The sequence below is a fragment of the Aulonocara stuartgranti genome (genome assembly GCF_965226115.1).
Source record: "Aulonocara stuartgranti genome assembly, chromosome: 14".
NCBI lineage: Eukaryota > Metazoa > Chordata > Actinopteri > Cichliformes > Cichlidae > Aulonocara > Aulonocara stuartgranti.
This window is the reverse complement of record NC_138950.1, coordinates 30,136,663-30,159,188: the sequence shown is the minus strand read 5'-3', so window position 1 is coordinate 30,159,188 and position 22,526 is coordinate 30,136,663. Positions and strand designations below refer to the sequence as shown.

The 22,526-nt window shown below is 41.0% G+C and overlaps 1 protein-coding gene across 1 annotated transcript in view; it reads right to left on the bottom strand.

The window, feature by feature from the left end:
- Positions 1 to 6,448: 6,448 nt before the first annotated feature.
- Positions 6,449 to 22,526, bottom strand: part of LOC309688218 (uncharacterized protein) — a gene marked incomplete at its 5' end in the record, with an annotated part of 57,133 nt that continues 41,055 nt past the window's right edge. The window contains one exon of the mRNA XM_082503798.1: positions 6,449 to 6,997. Coding sequence (XP_082359924.1) covers positions 6,968 to 6,997 — 30 coding nt within the window. The 3' untranslated portion in view covers positions 6,449 to 6,967. The remainder of the gene's footprint in view (positions 6,998 to 22,526) is intronic.

Genomic DNA, 22,526 nt, shown 5'->3' with positions numbered 1-22,526 from the left:
GATCATTTTGTTAAAGACTAAAGAATTTAGACAGCTTTTAACTCTCAGTGATGTCACAGTGTTCGTTTGACTTTGGGACCTTGAGTTTTGGACCCAGATTACTCCACAAGGCTCCTAACTACGGTAGCCGTAATGCTCCGACAGTCCATCAAGCGGTGCGACTTCGTAGCTTACTAAAGTTGTACTAAAACATTTTTTGACAAATTTTTGAGCGCCGTGTAGCACATAAAATTCGTTCGAGGTCAGTAAGTACAAGCAGAATTCATACATAAGGCACAGCGGATTATAAGGCGCACTGACAGTATTCAGCTAGCCTTCGAAATGGTGATAGTGTCAAGTGCTGGGTCAGTGTTACTGGAATGCCTTTTGGCAATGGACTTTAAAATTATTTGGTCTTTAAGTAGTTCATTGAAGCTATTTTTAGTTTTGTTTTTAGTTTTTTCTTTAAAAGCTGTAACAACTCGAACACAACAAAAAAAACAGATCTGTATGAACAGCTTCATAGGTCTATTGTCAAGACAAGAACACATAAAAACAAAAAACAGACAAGAGTCACATAATAAAGATGGGGTTTATATAGGAAATGTTGCATACTTGATTGTATATTTTGGCAGAAAGTCCATAGGAAGGCATCCTTGGTATTCAGAAATGTTTTGGTGGTAGGTCTCAAAGTAAAGACCATGTGAATGCCAAGACATAAGATCTGCCAAAACATCTGCATTTTAAAGACTACATTTATTGTTGTAGCTGACCAGTTAGAATAATCAGGCAGTTATTAAGGCTGCACACGAGCAGTAAGTATCTTCAAACAACTACCGGAAGGCACTTAAAAACCCTTTCAGATCAGAGTATGGCCTGTACGCCTCTCCTATCAGATTTGAGGGAACCAGACTGTATTGGCTGGAATACATTTAACATGAGACCAGCTGTTGTTCACAGAGATATCAGCCGCCACAGTCTCCACCACCATCTGGCATTCAGCAACTACACCAATGACTCAGACAGTGTAAATCGGCATGTTAGTATCCACATTACAACAGAAAACAGGTTGCCATTCATGGAAATGTGTCATGAATCGCTGTGCGGCAGGCAGGAGTTGGACCCAAAATGCAGGACTCACAGACTCGGGGAGGTGAACTCAAAACACAGCTTTATTTGCTGGTAGAACAAACATACAAAACTAGACTAAACTGGGAAACCATAAACTAAGAACTCACAGGGAGACACAGGGAGATCCACACACAGCATGAGGGACGACGCGACACTGACTCAGAGAAACACAGGGTTTAAATACACTGGGAAGTAACGAGGGGAATGAGACACAGAAGGAGGGCACAGCTGGGAGAAATCAGGACTGACGAGACAAGCAAAGCAGGACGCATTCACATGAGACACGGACCATCAAAGTAAAACAGGAAGTATCACACAGAGACGCGAACTTGACACAGTGGAGACAGCAACTAAGAAATACAGAGACATAAACCATAAGGCAGAGGTCTAAGAACCAAAATACACAGGGAAATACTCAGCTGGGAACACAAGAGACTAGACTAGAGAGAGTAACAAAAAACCAACCATGAGAACATAATGCACAATGCAGAGTGACAGAAAACAAGAAACTCAAACATGCAAAGACACACAATTACACAGAACAGAGGGGACACAGAGAGACATGAAGGGCAAGGGATCAAAACTAGAAGCCATAGAATAAATCACACACAAGTACAATAATACAAAAATCACAAAGAACTAAAAACGCTGGGTCAGGAGACCCAGGACCGTGACAAAATGCTTGTTTCCCTTCTATTTTTATAATTCATGCATTCCAACTATATCTTATATAGTCCTGGATATTTATATATACATATCCCTATTTAGGGCTATGTATATATTTCTGTTTTAAGGAAATCAACGAGCTTGAATTTAGAAAAAAAAAATACCAGCATTTACCTTGAGGTAAATCTACTCATCCGCTTGTGTTTTTTAAAAAAGATGATTCATTAAAGAGTGGAGAAGTGCAACCTTTATGAACAGAAAGTTACAGACTCAGTGCCTCACACTATAAGCTCAAGAAGCAAAATAAATAAATCTTATCTCAACTTATCACTCAAGGAATGATGCTATTTGCTCACAGACAAACCCATATGATTGGTAATTCCAAGTCTTTTTTTATCTGCTTTTTAATACAACTATCTAATTAGTAAATCACATGCTAGCAACTCGTGTATTTAGTGATGTAGACATGGTCGAGGCAAACTGCTGAAGCTTAAACTGAGCATCAGAATGGGGAAGGAAGCAGATTCAAGTGAGTGAATGTGACATGGTTGTTGGTGTGACAAGGTGGTGAAGATTTCAGAAACTGCTGATGTGCTGGAATTTTCTTGCAGAACCATCTCTACAGTGTACAAAGGCTGGTCTGAAAAAGAGAAAATGCCTAGTGAGCAGCAGCTCTCTTGGCAAAAAAAAAAAAAAGTCTTATTAATGCCAGAGGTCAGACGAGAACGGCTAGACTGTTTTGGGATGATATGAAATGACATGAAGGCAACAGTAATTCAAATACCCACTCGTTACAACCAAGGTATGAAGAAGTGCATCTCTGAAAACACAATCCTTTGTACTTTGAATGAGATTGGTTGCAGCTGCAGGTCCCACTCCTGTCAATTAAGAACAGAAAATTGTGGCTACAGTTTCCACTGGCTCACCAAAAGTAGACAGGAAAAAAAAGTGTAGTTGCCATGCTTGGCAATATTTCAATGGAAGGGTCAAAATGTTACATAAACATAAGAACCCATGGATCCATCCTGCCGTCGGGCAGGTGATGGTTCAGTGGGATAAGGGATATTTTATTGGTACATTTTGGGGCCTTTGTTACCAACTGTGCATCATTTAAACTCCACAGCCTGTCTAAGTAGGCACTGTCTTTTAACTACAGTGTACCCATCTTCTGATGGCTGCTTCCAGCAAGATCATGCACCATGCTACAAAGCTCAAATAATCTCAAACTGGTTTCTTGAACAGGACAAAGGCTCCACTGTACTGTACTCAAACGGCCTCCACAGTCACAAGAGCTGAATCAAATAGAGCACCTTTGCATTGTGGTGGAACAAGAGAGTTGTATCAAGAATGTGTAGCAGACATCTGCAGTGACTGTGTGATGTTTAAATGTCAATATGGACCAAATTCCCAGAGAAAGGTTTCTAGCAGCTTGTTCTATGCCATGAAGAATTAAGGCAATTGTGAAAGCAAAATGGGGTCCAGCCTGGTACTAGCAACACTAAATTACCTTCAAGAGCACCTTTATTTGAGCATGGGCAACATCCTACATGGACAAAAACTTCACTAAAATAATAGCAATTAAAAACAAAAATAATATATAATTTAAAAAAATCCATTAGCATTAATAACATTCACATTTCCTTTTAGAGCACTTACAGTCCGGAGAGCATCATAATATACATCTGACATTTCATTAGAAAAGCAAAAGTCTTAATGAGGAATGTGAGGCATGCAAACTCATTGTGTTCTGAAGTGAGATCCACATAGATGCGTCGCATTTTGCCGTGAGACTTTGGTGATACTGGATTGTTGATATACATTAAGTCTGACGTAAGTGTTGATAATGCTCAGTAAACAAGATGTAGTGCATGTCAGTTCAATTTTGTTGTAGTGTCATCAAGCCGATTAATCTGGTCTTACTTAACTCCACTCCATTGTGGTTGTCAGCTGAAGCATTATTAGCAGAGGAACTCAAATATGTATGTGATGAAGCATAAATGAATTTACTTGTAAGCCATAACACTACATAATACATTTTTTCCCTACAGCCCTTCATCACATGACATTTTTTGGTAAATGTAGACTGGTAACACATTTTTTTTTCCTTTAAACATCTGATGCAATTCACTGTTATATTTATTCCCTGCCTGCTGTTTACTTACTAACTTATTTCTTCCTTACTTCTTCTGGCAGAACATTTTGTTTAGAGGGGTAAACTTTTGATGTCTTGCCAGTTTTTAACCTCTTCTGACTAGTGCTGATTAGTTCAACTTGTGCTTTCGTTCTTTCCATTTATGTTACATCTCCTTTCTTCTGTAATGACAATTTAATAAAAAAAACTAACAACAAACATCTAAAAAGAAATAATATCACAGTTCAAAAAGCTATGAAGATTGAACTCTAAATTTTTGCTGCACACTACGCACACATACTTATCTGACAAGAACAGAAATATATCATGTTTTCATCACATTTTAAGACTGAAATGCAAAAACGTATTTTGGAAATAGAAACTTAAATGGACACTTAGATCACTGAATAGCACTGCTGGTTATTCCAAGATGTCAGTCAGTAAACAGAGGTCAGCAGGCCTTTGTTCTCACAACTCGCAAACAATGGCTGCTTAGAGGCTTTATTAAATTCTCTAATTTCATTTTTTTTAATTAAAATGAGGAAAGATCTTTCCTCATTTTAATTTGCATGTTAGACTCACAACAGGAGTTACTGTGTTCACAACAATGTATGAAGAACGACACCAAATTTCACCTTATTCATCACAGATTATGATAATAATAATAATTCTCTACTTTTAACTTTGTGGAAAAGTGCTTTATGGTTCACAGAAGAAAAACAAGTCTAAGAAATAGTGAAAAGCATTAAATAAAGCAAAACAAAAAAATGACCTATGACCTATCAGGCATTCATCATTAAAAAAAATGAAATTAGAGAATGTTCTATTCCAATGCCATTGTTTGCGAGTTGTGAGAACAAAGGCCTGCTGACCTCTGTTTACTGACTGACATCTTGGAATAACCAGCAGTGCTATTCAGTGATCTAAGTGTCCATTTAAGTTTCTATTTCCAAAATACGTTTTTGCATTTCAGTCTTAAAATGTGATGAAAACATGATGTATTTCTGTTCTTATCAGATAAGTATGTGTGCGTAGTGTGCAGCAAAAATTTAGAGTTCAATCTTCATAGCTTTTTGAACTGTGATATTATTTCTTTTTAGATGTTTGTTGTTAGTTTTTTTTATTAAATTGTCATTACAGAAGAAAGGAGATGTAACATAAATGGAAAGAACGAAAGCACAAGTTGAACTAATCAGCACTAGTCAGAAGAGGTTAAAAACTGGCAAGACATCAAAAGTTTACCCCTCTAAACAAAATGTTCTGCCAGAAGAAGTAAGGAAGAAATAAGTTAATAAGTAAACAGCAGGCAGGGAATAAATATAACAGTGAATTGCATCAGATGTTTAAAGGAAAAAAATAAATCACTAGAACCACTTTCGGAACTCTCAGAACACTCCAATTTGAAACGACTCAAAAATGTTTGCAGAAGAGGAAACTCAGTGTCGAACCTTCCAGAACGAGAACTGAAATAAAGGGCTGACTGACCTATCTCCCCCTCTGTCCTGCACACATTTCCCTTTGTGCTTAAAGCAGCAAATATTGCTGAAACTTAGAAACACAGAGAAGGTGTTGGATCAGTAATAGCCCAAGATAGAAATGTAAAAAACAAAGCAAAAAATAGTTGAAGTTTAAATGTAAATGTACCACAAAGAAGCCATGTTAGGTGCCTCAGAGACAAACAGTCATAGTCAAAGACGCAATTACACTCCAGGTTTAATTGCAAACGTTGTTCTGTTTACCACTTTATTTGCAGTGTTTGCTAGAGGGAGGATTAGATTGTTTCTCAATGTTCTAAATAGCTCATGGTAATAATAAACAGAAGACAAATAGGAGATCACTGATAAACTCTTAGAGTGATTAATATGGATTTGTTTATTTTTCCAAAATAATCCTGAGAGACGACAGAGTGAGAAAAGATGATTTCATTTATGGGTTTTTTTGTCAGTTTGTTCTTAATTCTGGTTAATATTCCAGGTGCATAATGAATGTTTGGTTTTAGCAATACTATCAAAAACTGTTTTGCTAAAGGCCATGATAGAGTGAAAAAAAAGCTGTAAACAGATCAAAAGAAATACAATTGGAAAGATACAAAAGTTAAAATTTCAACATTTACTGCCCACAACTTTTCAGTGGGGTTGATGCACATATTGTTTAGCAAGTGTAAAGTAATGGTAGCTAGGGTAGAAGTGAACTAAGAAGCACAGTTAACTCGCTGATCATATCCATCATTTCACGATCACACTGACGCAACACGCTGCAAAGATCAGATCATCTCAGATATGACAACGAGTTCACCTATGGAACAAGAGATTCACATCATGCAGACAAATCTGCAGAAACTGTGAGTATGGACACTATAGGTAGGGTAGATAGATACATTCAGAATAATTTTCTCAGGCAAATGAGGGGAGTTATGATCAAGTGAACCAGAGTTCATGGAGCAAATATGACACATCAGGGGGAAGACTAAAAACTCCCTGACAGCCAATTTCAATTTCTATTAGGTGTCGTAATTTTCTCACTTATTGTTACGCCCCAGTCTAGGGGTACAGGAACGCAACACAAGTTTGAAAGAATTGCCCCGCCCTGGTCCCCAAAACCATACACAAAGGGAAACCAATTTCTTAGTGAATCGTGATTTATTTTTCTGCACTGCAAAAATGAAGCTCCGGGGTGAACAAAGGCCAAAATAACAAACAAAACAAGCTAAGTCAGGAGGAGGTGTTATCTACAACCCTATGTGAAATCAAATATCAAACAAAAGACAAGCGCTACACCTAACTCCCTAACTGAAATAAACAGGAGAAAACAGTGCAAGGAAAAACAATAAGGCAGCTCACCCCTTCTGTTGCAGTGCTATTTACAAGGCTATTTACAATGAAAACTAATGTACACACTATATACAAAACTCCAAAAAAGTCGCACAAAGTCACAGGCACAAAAGTCTCAGGTTTTGGAGGCCAGGGTCAGGTCTGCTGCTGCTGTCAGTGGCTGCCCCGGGACAACTGCTGGTGAGGGATTTGAAGAAGATCACATGGCCAGGGGACCAATCAGCAGCCGTCAGCTCATCCACTCCGGGGCCTGCAAAGACTTAAAGGAACAGACAACAACAGCCACCAAAACAGATTATGGACAGGGCCATAACACTTATGAACAATCATCAAATTGCTATCTGCTAAGTTAGAGCTTTAACTTTCTCACTAGATGTGTTGCAATTTAGCAGCATGAGAAATGTGCGAAGATGTGCATAACTTTAAAAACTCTAAAAAGGAAGACCAATCCATTATTTTCCTCCTCTGACAAACTGAAATCAGCTGATTGTAGTGCAAGCGGAAACGAAAAGTGGGATTGATGGCCGACCAGACTATCTGTTACAAAAACTGAACTACTGGGAACCAGTTGTCTACAAGAAGTGCTTCTCAATACCCAAATCTAATCCTAACCAATTTCTATTTCTGTCTTCTTTCATACTTTGGCAAAGTGCTGACAGATCCCAGTAACCTTTTCTTACGTATAACATTTTGAACTAATAACCTTGGATTCTGCATTTGTTTAAAATGGCTCCAAGAGGCCTTCCCAAATTGTGCAAATCTGCAGTTCTCCTCCTTATATCTTTGTTGAGTTCATTGGACTTTCTTTCTCTTTCCTTGGAGAAGAGGAAGATCAGTATCTCCAAAAACTTTTGGAGATTTACTTACCTGGATGACTGAGAATGCATCAAGACGAAGGAAGATCAGTAGTGAGAAGTTAGCAGAATTCAAATTTGTGCAATCAATTATTCTTTTTTTAAAGTCACTAAAGATGTGTGCTGTACAGTCATTTCACAGAAAATAAACAGTTAAAGAATCCATTAAAAGCTTGAAATTGCCTTGACATTTATGTTATTATGAGAGTATATAAACTTCTGACCACAACTGTAAAAGCCAGCCCATGTAACATTTTTATTTCTGTTGTTGTTGCTTGTATCAACTGTTGCCTCACTTAAATGGCAGTCAGAAGAATAAGAATTATGATTTGCTTTTACAAAGTGTAATTATTTGTTTAAGACTAGGTGCAGACATTACATACATACATATGTGCCTGTATACCTGTGTTCAATCACACAGTGACTGACTACTTTGAAAAGTTGCTTGTTGGAAACCTGAGACAAATTTTAAGAGCTATAGAGGGTAAATCTGTTCAAAACACGTTGAAACAGAGGTATGCACATATCAATATTATTATTATATACTTATTAAAATATACCTTGAGATAAAAATATTTCCCTATATTGCAAAATGAGGGTGTGGCAGTATCCTGTTAGTAAGCAGGCTGTAAAAGCCTGTTGATGATTACAGCAAAATTGGCAGGTGTGCACGTTTTATCCGCGCACTTAATTTTTGTGCATGGTAAGGATCCCTCCACACACATTACTGAATGAGGCCCATTGTTACTTTGACTCACAGGAAAGTTAAAAGAGAGACTTGAAGATTAAAATATGATGCCTTAATATCAGCTGAAGGCAGGATAAAAAGGTTCTGAGATCTGAAGAATAATTAAGTCTAAATCTGAGAGTAGATCGAAAGAAAAATTGTTCATCTAAATTGTTAATCTTTTAAATATTTATTTTGGTCATTATGAAAAAAAATCTTTAATTAAACTACCAGCCACAGAAGCTTTCAGCGTTCAATTTTATGCCTCAGCTCCACAGGATAGCACATTTACCAGTGAGAAATAATGAGCACTGAACTGTTCGAACATAAAGCGCTATTGTGGCCTCTCATTTGAAGCCACAACAGTGAGTTTATTATAGTATTTTTCCAACTCAGAGGCTTAATTAACATGTCTTTGTCTTATTATGAGCAAATTAGGTGAAGGTGAAGGCATTTACAAGTTTCTTTATGTCATAGCACGTTCTTTGCATTCATTTGCTGCTGAAATGAGCCTTTACACAGTCAAAGTGAAAAACTGTCTATGAGTGGGAGATCCAGGACGGAATATGTTTGGACTACTACATCAGTAATGTTTGAAATACACCAAAGCATGGCCATACTGTCATATCTGCTGACATAATTATAACCACAAATTATTATACTGACAGACTTTTTTTGCATCTCACATGCTTTAATATGATGGTGTGGGAGGGGAATAAAAGCACTCTTTGATAGATTCAACTGAGTAATGGCTGTTTTTACCACCACAAGCATGTCATAAATGTTCTTCTGTTTCATAAAAAAAATGTGATAACCAAGTGTGAGAGAGAAAAGGCACAGTGACACATCTTACCAGCACAAAAACAGTCACAACCGGTAAAATGAAAATTTTACAGAAAAAAATACCTTAATACACGTATCTTTCTTCCCTTTGTTCCTTTTTTCTTTCTCAGCTGGAAAATGTGTCTTTGCTTCACACGTTGCCTTGCCAAAACCATTTACTCAGAGTTTGTACCTCTGATATTAAGCAGGTACACAGTGGAAAAATTGGGAGGCAGACTGTAAGCTGCCCACTCAGTCAGATGGTAGAAACTGTACTCGTGTTTTCTGTGCTTAAGCTGAGTGACTGAGCCCACCCTGCCAATAGCTCGAACTGGTCTAGATGTGTGTTCAACTCTCAAGCTTTTGTCAGTCTCCAGCAATTTTAGGCTCATCTCTCCACTGTGCTGCCAGGCTGTTTCCCGATAACTATGACAGTACCAGATGCTCCAGCTGTGCCTGATAACAACAGTACACATGTTGCCTTATATGCACCAAGCAGGGATGAAAGAAAGCATGTGCATCAGCGTGACTCTGCATTTATGAGTTTAAAGCCTCATTTTTGAAGGAACTGTGAAGGAAAAGAACAACATGTTAAATTCATTGTGTGTTGGAAATATATAATGTGTACTCAAGCTAATACACAGTTTGAACTTGATGTTTTGATCAAAGCAATGCGCCTGAAAGTCCATGTAACTGCAGAGGATGTCATGTTGCACCGTTTCATGGACTTACTGCTTCAGCAGTCACACAGGCCACAGCAAAAGGAATTGGACATTTGAGCATTATAGGCGGAGAACCTGATTTTCTGGAACAGAACATGAGTGTTGGTTCGTAGTATCGTGCCTTTGTGTGACTGTGTGCTCAAAATGGGAAAATCATTTGAGGGCACTAGAGACTTAAAGCTTTCCCCATATTCATTATAATCAGTGGGGCAATTAAGAGCTAATTAATGTCAGATTAAAGTGTGGCTGTTCAGTGATCTCATTAAAAATGGTGGGCACAATAAATTCAATGTTATTTGTGGAGGGAATTACAGATCACAGATTGTTGAAGGAAAAAATGCCATAGACACTAAAATCACTGGATAAGTTTTCAGGAGCAAGCATTAAACTGCTATGGGCCAGAGTTGGATGTCTCGAGACCGGTCTTGGTCTTGTCTTGTTCTCGGATCCCTCAGTCTTGTCTTGGTCTCACTGTCTCGGTCTTGCTGTCTCAGATCGACATAGTGGTTCGGGAGATTTGGAGTCAACAGTATCCATGACATGTTCGATAATGTGTCATGCGCAAAAGCATCAGCTCTAAGAGCCGTGCTTAGAGAGTGCTTTGTAGTGAATCAGAAGAGTCGACTCCCATTGAGCAAGAGCTGGCTCCTCACTTAATTTCCTTTCGCTGCTCAGCTCTCACACAGTGGCTCAGCTATGCTCCAATCCCTGCATATTGTGGCCAATCACACGCGAGGATATAGGATAATATCAATATGTGAAAAACAGAGAGGGTGAGAGACGTGACAGTCAAGTGGAGCGTGTGTCTGTCCTCTTAGTAAGTGAGTGAGACAGTAGACAGCGGTGAGGAGGGCTGTGCGAGTGCATCGCAAAAACAAATAAATATGCCTGACACCCGTAAACAAAGCAGCATCAGGCTGCAGTTTAAAGACTTTTTTGTCTGGGTCTCGGTCTGGGTCTCATCTCGACTTTGTCTTGGTCTTGACTCGGTCTGTCTTGGTCTTGTCTTAGTCTCGATACCCTCTGGTCTTGTTATTGTCTTGGTCTTGGTTTAGGCAGTCTGGACTACAAGTCTACTATGGGCTCTGACGCTTAAACTCAGACTGTAACTGGAATAATGTAACCATGAGTTTCCTGTTACAGTTACAATGTATCAACTTTACTTACCTGACTTTTTTTTAGGAAGTGAAATAGCTCGCAAGACTTCTTTTTTTGTGTATCTGCACATAGCCTTAGGTAAAGTAAGTAAAGTAAAGTAAAAATTTATTTATATAGCACATTTCTAGATAAAAGATCACAAAGTGCTTCACAAGGTATAAAACAAAAACAGTCAAAAGTTAACAAAATGCAATTTTAAAAAGATGTGTTTTTAGCTGTTTTTTAAAAGTAATCACTGAGTCTGCAGATCTTAAGTTCTGAGGAAGAAAATTCCACAGTCTGGCGGCCACCTCAGGGACCTACTAGGGGCATAGGGCTGTAAAAGTTCAATGATGTACGCTGGTGCATGTTCTAGTATTAAATCCACACTGTATGAAAGGAAAACTAATGAGGACACTGTAAGATTCACACAAATGGACACGCAGTAAAGTAAAACAATCAAAATTGAATACAAAGGGCTAGGTCTTAACTCTTCATGTGAAAAGATTCCTTTCAGTGCTGGACCACGTACAAAAGAATGAGGGCTTTTTCTACAGACCTGCTTCATGTGTCTTTCTTGAGTCATCTGTCCCTCTCTGTATCTGTCCGCTATCTCTTCAGTGACAGCTGCATCGGGATTACTCTTAGACTCACTGCAGTTCCATCTCATTTGTCACATCTATTATGCCGCATGAGACTTGAACCTTATAATTACTCAGTGGAGAGGGACTGAGATAAAATGCTTCCAGGCAAAGAAAATAAAGAAATAAAAACATGTATTATTTATTTTTTTACTCATGTAAAATGATCTAAAATGAAATGAATGGCTGAAAGGATTACTGAGGGGACTCAAGAGCACAAATAATAATCACAGCTGTTTAAGTAGCAGCTTGGGCATATTGATCGTAGAATTAAAAATAAAACATAAAATACAAAAGAGGAGGAATTACCAACAGCTCAATTCCAAAGCAAATATGTTAATCTAATTTCTCTAGGACCAAATTAAAGGTTTAGAGTGTGACACTAATGTTTCTGTTACTGAAACGAGTGGGACCACTCTCACTCATTTTACATGTTGGGAGATCTTTAGAAATTAAACATGCAGGGTTCATTCATTAAAATAATCTTAAGAGGTATCATTTTATGTATTATTATTTGACTAAAGCAACATGTCCCTGTGCTTTGGTTCTGATCCCATCCACTGGCACCCACATCATCATTTCATGAATCCACAAACCTGAATATATTACATCATGATGCATGCAGTGCAAAAGGTTGTCTGTCTCTCTGTGTTAGCCCTGAGTCAAATTGGTGACCTGTCCCCTGCCTTTCACCCTATGGTAAGATTGGATAGGCTCCAGCCCCCATGTGACCCCGATAAGAATAAGTGGGAGAGGATGGATGGATGATGAAGATATAAGCAGCCACTAATGCAGGGTGCTTAAGCCATTTGCTATTATTTGTATATGCAAACCCAGAGGTAATGATTTTCCCCTTTGGATGTCTTCATAAATGTGAGAGGGTCTATTATGAACTACAGAGATTGTAAAGATGCTTCCCAATCATCAATGACCAGCAGCCACACTCATGAGACGGCCTCTTCAATTTCCAGTAACTTAAAGATGCAGCCTAGTTCAGCCACTACAAGAAGAAATCATATAAGAACACATTTTTTATCCACTGACTGTAAACATGTACTGGCTCCTTTCAAACCTTCCATATCATTTCATTTCTGTTCATATACATACAGAACTCTGCTGGGGCGGAGATTACAAATCACATTAAGACTTCACACTACGCTAGAGTGCCTTGCTGTATTTCCTTAGTTGGCTGCTTTGGCTTTGTAAAACAAATTTTTTAATTTGAATATTGTTCTCTTCTCAGGAAAAATATAAAACAAAAAGATTTAAAACTGCCAAAAAATATAGGGTAAAAGATGCACAACGTTAGGTTCATAGTGATAGGCATGGAACCAGCATACAGTCTGATACAGCAGGAACATTATTAAAAACGTTAAGCGTTTATGTGTGCACGTATATATTTAATTTTTTGTTTGTTTGTTTAATTATTGTATAGAAAAAGTAGTGAATTTGCAGTATAAAGCACTGTTATTGTTATTATAATATCCAAACTGCTTATTTTTAGCTTTCCCACTTACGCATGGCAGTGTCAGTGAGCTACCGTGCCAGTTTCTGGGTAAATCAGGAGAAATTAAGTGGTCAGTTTTGGGAGTTTATTTGAAGAACACATATGGTTGTTTCAGTGCATTTAAGAAGTAGGTCTGACCAACTGATATGATCATTTAGTTGGAAGACTTATTGTTTCTGTCTGTGTCTGTACTTTGATTTGAGTTTGATCTGCATGCTCAGCTGCCACAGTAGCCAGTGCTGAGCTCCTGCTTGTCTTGCAGCTGGAGGTGACGTTAACTCACTCAGAGTTGTCAGTCATTTCCTCTTTTCCTCCCAGTATCTTTAGCAGACTTAGAGCTGTGTTGCTCTTGAAGACAGGGCTATTATTCATCCAGCTGTCAATCAGGGCCAAGCCTATTCACTGGGAGGTCTGGGTGAAACCTGTGGAAACTAGTGCAGCGCCTGCTTTCACAGTTTGGTTAGTGTCCGCAAAGATGGCCGTCAAGAATGGCTTAGAAAAACATATGTAAACACATAAAAAATATATATATATTATTTTTGACACCCTTAAAGGTTCCACACAGCTCTGGCCCCTGTAATTTCAGATCTCTTCACACTAAGGAGTCAGTATAGCAAAATTCGGCATTTGGCTAAAAATATTTTTTTTTTGGCGGGGGGGGGGGGGGGGGGGGGATTGTTTATTCTTTACAGGTTCAAATACAAATTAATGCCATACTACAATCTTTAAACCAAAACATGTTGACTGAAATGCTGTTGTGGGACTTTAAGTGCTCTGCATAAATAAATGCCCAAAAGCCTTGAAGTGGACATGAAACAGCCTCATTCTAAAAACTGGTTTAGATTTAACAATGTGTGTGAAGCTGGATTGAAGAACATGTTTAGTACCATCTTATGGCTGTACAGGACATGAGGTCACTGAGTTGGTTGGTTGTTTGCTGCTAATAGACTTAAAATAGTTTATGTTAGCTAACTATAGCGACGAAACCAATAAGTCATTGGAAAACAAGGAAACTAAAACTAAAAAGCAAGGTGGTCTAAGGTGGTCACTTCCGTGTTGCCATGGCTACACCAATGAGTTTTACCTTTAGAAAAAAACAAGTATATCCTGTCCACTTTCACTGTCTGTCTCTTAGGGTGTTTTCACACTTGCTGTGTTTAGTCTGTCTAAATGAAATCGGTTTTGTTTTCCCCATCGGTGCAGTTTGTCAAACGTTAAGAGTGTTACTGGGATTTTTGTTTTTGATGGACATAGTCAACAGCTATACTCAGGTAGGTTGTTAAGTTTCAATCATCCGAATCGATCAGAATCAGAAGACTAATCAGAAGTACTAATAGCCCAAAAGTGTTCCAAGAAAATATCCCCTTCACCATGACAGCCCCATTACCAGCAGCCTGTGCTGATGAAACAAGGCAAGATTAATCTTCTATGGTCCAATGTTGGTGAGACTCTGTGAATTGTAGCGTCAGCTGTGTTTGGAGTTGAAAGGACTGGAACGTGCTGTGGCTCCTACTATAGCCCATCTGCTTCAAAGTTTGTTGTGTTGTGTATTCAGAGATACTCTTCTGCATATATTTGTTGTAACAAGTAGTTGGTATTACGGTTGTCCTCCTATCGGCCTGAAGCAGTCAGCCTATTCTCATTTGACCTGTCACATCGCCAGGACATATTTGACCAAAGAACTGCAGCTCACAGGAAATTGTTGTCTTTTTTGGACCATTCTCTGTTAACCTTAGAGTTGGTCATGCGTAAAAATCTTAGTTGATCAGCAGTGGATGAAATGCAATCATACTATCACTTAAATCAACTTTCTTTCCCCTTCTGATGCTCAGTTTGAACTTCAGCTGGTTGTCCTAACCACAACTTACATGTAGCGAGTTCCTGCCATGTGATTGACTCATTAGATATTTGTGTTAACGAGGAGTTGAACAGGTTCACCGAAAAAACTGGCCAATGAGTGTATACTTTAAAATGCAGCAAAGCTGAAAAACAGGATTTTATATATCCAAAGTTGCTTAATTCAGCATATGCCCACAGGCAATCACATCACGATCTATAAAATGAGATTTAAAAAAATATTATATGACTCCTTTAACTTTTTCTGATCAGTAATGAGTTAGATATTTTAACTCCCACACAGGCCGAGGAGATACTGGACTATGTGGGGGTTCTGATTCTCTGCTAGTCATATTCTTTTCTCTTTAGTTTCACAGCTAACGATAAACTGCAAAGCTTGTTATTGGTTCTCATTTGCCTTACCCCCTGCAGCAGGACTCACATTAGATTTCTCAAATCTGCTGACATACTTCAGCAGAAACCCAAGAAATACAGTACTGAGAATTATAATGTTCTCTGGAGCTGGAGAGAGACGGAATATAATGGCAGACTCTGACAACTGGGCACACGTTTTAAACAGTGATAATGGAGAAAGTATATATCTTTTGAAAAGATGCAGGGTCGGACTAGTTATTCCGAATAACCATATATGACGTGACAAGAAAAAGTGATGCTGACATAAAAGAACTATCAAGTCTGTCTTATTATAAATGTATTCATCCAAGAGAAAAATCAAAACAGTAGGTGCCTGAAACACCAGCCAGTATCCTCTATAAATGTCAGAACATTGATTCTCACAGTGGGCTAAATGGTACTCTAGTGGAACCTTTTTACAAAGAATTTACTAATTAGTGTCCAATCTTAGCAGCGCTATAATTCATAGATTTCCCAATAGAGTATTAACTTCACAATGGGTCATAAATTACAGGAAAGAAGGTGGATTTTCCTCACTGTTACTGAATGCTTTCAGTGAATACTGACATGAGGACAGCTGCTAAAGCTCATGTGAAAACATTCATTCATGTAGGACATATTAAATATGTTTTCTTTTGGTTTGTTCTGCTTTGTATTATTTTTGTACGGAGCATCAGATCCATACGTATCTGATATTAAACAAGTAAACACTATTTATATGAATATATATATATGAACTATTTATTGTCACTATAGGTATTATGACCGATCAGAAAGCCAATAGGACAACTCTGGAGAGAAAGAATAATACTAAAGACAATAACAGGAGAGGATGCTTGCTGTGGAGTAAACTGAAATCCTGACACACATCCTCAAACACTTACAGGTGATTTATGGATTTATTGACTAAAACATAACAAACACTAAAACTGCACATCATTGCACATCTTTTTTGTTAATTAAATAGCTAGCCTCTCCTGCAATAAAATGTAAAATGAAAGCCACAACAAAAGCTACCTGAAATATTCATTTTATTTTCATTAGGATATGTGATTTGCAGAAACAGGCCAGGTAAAAATGACCTGAGGTGCAACAACATCTGTTAAAGACTTTAGTTAAAGACTCCCTGGAGGGAGTCAGTCCAAATAGCAGAGAATAGTGTCACTGCTTGTAATATAAAGATATGCATATTGAGGAGTTGCAAGCTTAATATTTTGCTTTGGTTAGATATATATGTCTGGTGAACTGTTAACGTGTTTTAAACTGTTAAACCAAACCAGCAGGATAAAATACATCTTTGTTTTCTGAAAGTTCATTTTCCATCCATCCATCCATCTTCATCCGCTTTGTCCAGGGCCGGGTCGTGGGGGCAGCAGCCTAAGCAAAGAGGCCCAGACCTCCCTCTCCCCAGCCACCTCCTCCAGCTTATCCGGGGGAATACCAAGGCGTTCCCAGGCCAGCCGAGAGATATAATCTCTCCAGCGTGTCCTGGGTCTGCCCCGGGGCCTCCTCGGGACATGCCTGGAACACCTCACCCAGGAGGCGCCCAGGGGGCATCCTTGTCAGATGCCCGAACCACCTCAGCTGGCTCCTTTCGATGTGGAGCAGCAGCTGCTCTACTCTGAGCCCCTCCCGGATGGCCGAACTTCTCACCCTATCTCTAAGGGAGAGGCCAGCCACCCTTCGGAGGAAGCTCATTTCTGCCGCTTGTATCCGCGATCTCGTTCTTTCGGTCACTACCCACAGCTCGTGGCCATAGGTGAGGGTAGGGATGTAGATCGACCGGTTAATTGAGAGCTTCGCTTTTACACTCAGCTCCCTCTTCACCACGACGGACCGGTGCAGCGTCCGCATTACTGCAGCTGCAGCCCCAATCCGTCTGTCGATCTCCGACTCCCTTCTCCCATCACTCGCGAACAAGACCCCGAGATACTTGAACTCCTCCACTTGGGGCAGGAACTCATCCCCGACCCGGAGTGGGCACTCCACCCTTTTCCGGCTGAGAACCATGGCCTCAGATTTGGAGGTGCTGATCCTCATTCCCGCTGCTTCACACTCGGCTGCGAACCGTTCCAGTGCGAGCTGGAGGCCCTCACCCGATGAAGCCAACAGAACCACATCATCTGCAAAAATCAGAGATGAGATTCTGAGGCCACCAAAGCGAAAGCCCTCCGCCACTTGGCTGCGCCTAGAAATCCTGTCCATAAAAATTATGAACAGAACCGGAGACAAAGGGCAGCCCTGGCGGAGCCCATCACCCACCGGGAACGAGTCCGACTTATTGCCGGCAATGCGAACCAAGCTCTTGCAACGGTTGTATAGGGATCGAATGGCCCGTAGCAATGGGCCAGACACCCCATATTCCCGCAACACCTCCCACAGGACACCCCGAGGGACACGGTCGAATGCCTTCTCCAAGTCCACAAAACACATGTAGACTGGTTGGGCAAACTCCCATGCACCCTCAAGTATCCTGGAGAGGATAAAGAGCTGGTCCAGTGTTCCGCGACCAGGACGAAAACCGCATTGTTCCTCCTGTATCCGAGGTTCGACTAACGGACGAACTCTCCTTTCCAGCACCCTGGCATAGACTTTCCCAGGGAGGCTGAGGAGTGTGATCCCCCTGTAGTTGGAACACACCCTCCAGTCCCCTTTCTTAAAGATGGGGACCACCACCCCGGTCTGCCAGTCCACAGGTACTGCCCCTGATCTCCACGCAACATTGCAGAGGCGTTCTTGGGACTGCTTGTTTTAGGTTTTTAGATGCTTCCCTGCTCCAAAACACTTGATTATGTTATTATCAGGCAGCTGCAGCATTCACTAAAGTCAGGTGTGCTGGAGCAGGATTTGGGAGAACCTCTGTATTTATGTTTTGAGAGCACTGAATGGTATTTGTAGCTACCTTGCACTAACTTAGAACTTGGGTATCGAAAATCGGTTCTTGTTGAGAACCGGTTCACACTGTTTCAATTCCTTGGAATTGTTTGCCATTTTTGCAAACGATTCCCTTATCGATTCCAGTCGCCCGGAATGACGTCACCACGTTGCGGAGCGTCATTTACCTGGCAGGAAACATGGCGGCTCAAACGCTCAAAAGTTTGATTATACTTTACGAGAACGGATGACAACAGGGCAACTTGCAATACTTGCAAAGTAGATATTTCATTTAAGGGAGGAAACACTACGAATATGCAAAAACATTTGCTCACAAAACACACGATGACCTTAAATGAATGTCGTGTTTTTAATTCCGCTCCGGACTCGTGAATCTCAATCCAGCAGCAGCGGTAACGTTTGCACGTCCTCTCCCGTTAATGCGGCAGGTAAATAATCAACTAACAGTGCATATTATGTTAGCGCGATCTGCCTTATTACAAAACCTGCCATTACTGTGCATTTAGGTGATGTTACGGTCGCTGACCTCTAGTGGCTCTCCCTCTGTAGATGAGTTGTTTTTCTCCTTTTCTTGTGTTGCAGGTCTGCCTCATGAGCCGCAGCTGAGGTGTGTTCCAGCTCGTCAGCCACGGCATATAGGCTGCCATCCTAAACTGCCACACCCCCTGCCATTTTCCCCATGTTTGCCAGAGCTGTGAGCTGTAGAGTTTTGGGCAGCGGGCCTTTGTGTGTATGTGTGTGAGAACTTACCCTCTGTGAACTTTGGTTTTTCTTTCTTTTATTGTGAGCGAAGGTGTGCCCTTATTGTGATAATTAGTTTGTCATTGTGGAAGCAGGTAGGGGTTCTCTGCCATTTTTGTTTCACCTGTTTTCTCCTGGTTTGGTTAGACAGGGAGCTCAGCCATTGTATTTTGTTTTTGGTTAGTGAGTACTTGGTTTTGATTTCTAGCTAAAAGGGGGTGTTTTGTTTATTGTTTTGGCCTTGGAGACCCTGAAGAAAAGAGCTTCCCTGTGTTTTTGTACTGTAGTAGTTTTAGGCAATAAATCTTGTATACTGACATCTCTTTCTCCAGTAGTTCATGTGTTCCCTTTCACTTTGTGTTACCCCTCACTCCAGTCGACACTCCGTTCATTAAGTGGGGCGTAACATAAGTGGGGGCTCGTCCAGGATTATTTGGGTTATGGCACAGTTTAGCCTGGGTGATTTTATAGCTAGGCCTGCATTGGACCAGCTTGATGCATGTCGGAAGGAGGATTTGTGTGCTGTTGCCGCGCATTATGACATCCTTGTGGCCAAGTCCATGAAGAAGAGCGAGTTAAAGACTCTTGTTGTCAGTGGGTTGGTTGGGCAAGGTGTGTTCCCCTTAGAGGTGGACTCGGGGGATGCCGCGTCACTCCTCGAAACCTCTGGTCATCCTCAGGTTTGTGCTGAGGAGGGGGCGGGGACACCTACGGTGGTCAGACCAGGTGAGGGAAAGCCACCAACCTCTCTTCCACGGTTTGAGCCCTTCTCTGTCGAATCTAGTAATCCCAGTGTTAGTGCACGCGTAAAGGTACGTTTAGTTCGTCTTGAACTTGAGGCCAAAGAAAGGGAACGTAAGGATGAGCTTGAGTTCAAGTTGAAGTGTCGGGAGCTAGAAGCTGAGACATCTATTAGGTTGCGTCAACTGGAGTTGCAAGCTAACAAATTGTCTCCTGAGCCTTCTGCTCCACCTACAGTGAAGGATGAAGACAACAATAGCAATCCTTCAGATAATTCTCTCCCTGCTCCTGCACCTCCGGCATTTGATGTGGGCAAAAACATTGCCCTAGTTCCACCATTCAGGGAGACTGAGGTGGAGGCCTATTTTAATGCGTTTGAGCGCATTGCTATGGCGTTACATTGGCCCAAGGAGGTTTGGTCCCTTTTGCTTCAGTGCAAATTAATTGGTAAGGCACAGGAAGTATGCGCAGCTCTCACTATCGAGGACAGTCTTGTGTATGACAATGTCAAAAGCGCTATACTCAGAGCCTATGAGTTGGTGCCTGAAGCCTACAGGCAGCGTTTCAGGACCCTGAGGAAATCCGCTGCTCAAACATTCCTTGAGTTCGCAAGGGAAAAAGGGACACTATTTGATAGGTGGTGTCAAGCAAGCAAAGTGTCAGAGTTCAACGCATTGCGTGAACTGGTGTTGTTGGAGGAATTCAAAAACTGTGTTCCTGATCGTACAGTGCTGTACCTGAATGAACAAAAAGTGGCCACTTTGCAGGAGGCAGCTGTCCTGGCAGAAGAATTTGCTTTAACGCACAAAAGCGTGTTTGTGGGTAAATCCGAATCACACTATCGTGAACGACTGGAAAAGGACACAAAGCCTCAACAACATAGGGGTTCCTTGGGTTCAAAGTCTGATAGACAATGTTTCTACTGTCACAAAGTGGGGCATATAGTTTCTGAGTGTTTGGCTCTTAAACGTAAACAAGTGCCCCAGCAATTAAAACAAGCCAAAGGGGTTGGCCTAGTCAAGTCGCTGAGCTCCCCCCCCCATGTGACCATGAGTGAACCTGATAAGTGTTTTAAACCCTTCATTTTCGATGGTTTTGTCTCCTTAACAGGGTTTCCTGGGGATCAAAAGCCCGTGAGAATGCTGAGGGACACGGGGGGCTCGCAGTCATTTCTATTGGCCGACGTTTTGCCAGTCAGTGATGAGTCATCTTGTAACGCTAGTACAATAGTGCAAGGTATTGGGATGGCCTACATACCTGCACCATTACATTGTGTTCATGTGCAGTCGAGGTTAGCCTCTGGTTTGTTCAAGGTTGCAGTAAGAAACTCATTTCCTATTCAGGGTGTTGAGTTTATAATGGGAAATGATATTGCTGGGGACAAAGTACTCCCTGTTCCTGAGGTGGTGGATAAACCCAGCTGTATCCCGGAAGAGGACGAGCTGTTGAAATCCCACCCTGATGTGTTTTCTGTCAGTGTTCTTACCAGGTCGCAAGCTCGGAAGCTGGAGGAAGTGAACCTAAGTGAGACTGTTCTTGGATCTGTTCTAACTGGGGACAGAGAGCCAGCTGCTAGCCCTTCTAAACCAGCGCTCGATGAACAGGGTCTGGCTACTCTGTCTGAGGTTCTTCCTTTGCCGGTCTCACGTGAGTGTTTGAGCCAGGCTCAGGAAAAGGATGAGTCACTCGCTAACTGTTTTAAAGAGGTAAGCGAGTTAGCAAACAATAAAAAGGCACACAGGTTTTATCTTGAGGATGGGTTACTGGTAAGAAAATGGGTCTCAAGACCTGCATTACAGCAGGAAGGAGGTGATGAGGGTTGGGGGGTGGTACGCCAAATAGTCATTCCTAGGGATTACCGGGGTGGCATATTGCAGCTTGCGCATGAACACCCATGGTCAGGTCATTTAGGTATTACTAAAACCTATGACCGCGTTCTTCAGCACTTTTTCTGGCCAGGTCTGAAGAAAGACGTTGCCAAGTTCTGCAAAACATGCCAGGTTTGCCAAATTGTGGGTAAACCTAATCAGACAGTGCCACCTGCTCCTCTTAAACCCATCCCGGTAGTTGGGGAGCCTTTTGAGCGTGTTTTAGTGGACTGTGTGGGTCCTCTACCCAGAACAAAAACGGGTAATCAGTTCCTCTTGACAATCATGTGTGCCACAACCCCTTTTCCTGAAGCCATACCACTTCGAAAAATCACCGCTCCCACTGTGATTAAGGCTCTACTTAAATTCTTTTCAACATTCGGTCTGCCTAGAATTGTTCAGACCGACCAAGGCAGCAATTTCCAGTCAAAACTGTTCAAGCAGACATTACAATCACTTGGTATCAGACACATCCCTTCCAGCCCTTACCATCCCCAGTCACAAGGTGCACTAGAAAGATGGCACCAGACCATCAAGTTGATGATGCGAAAATATTGTCTGGTGACTGACAAGAACTGGGATGAGGGACTGCCATTCCTGCTGTTTGCAGCTCGTGAAGCAAAACAGGAGTCCCTTGGTTTCAGCCCTGCTGAATTAGTTTTTGGGCACAGTGTGAGGGGGCCTCTAAAAGCCCTGAAAGAACAGTTTTTGTCTGATGTGCAGCCGCAATCAAATGTGCTTGAGTTTGTCACGCAGTGTCGGGAACGTTTGTACCATGCTTGTGCAATAGCTAAGAAGTCTCTGTCAGCAGCCCAAGGGAAAATGAAGCGGCAGTATGACCGGAAGGCAGTCCAGCGTTCTTTTAAACCTGGTGATCAGGTAC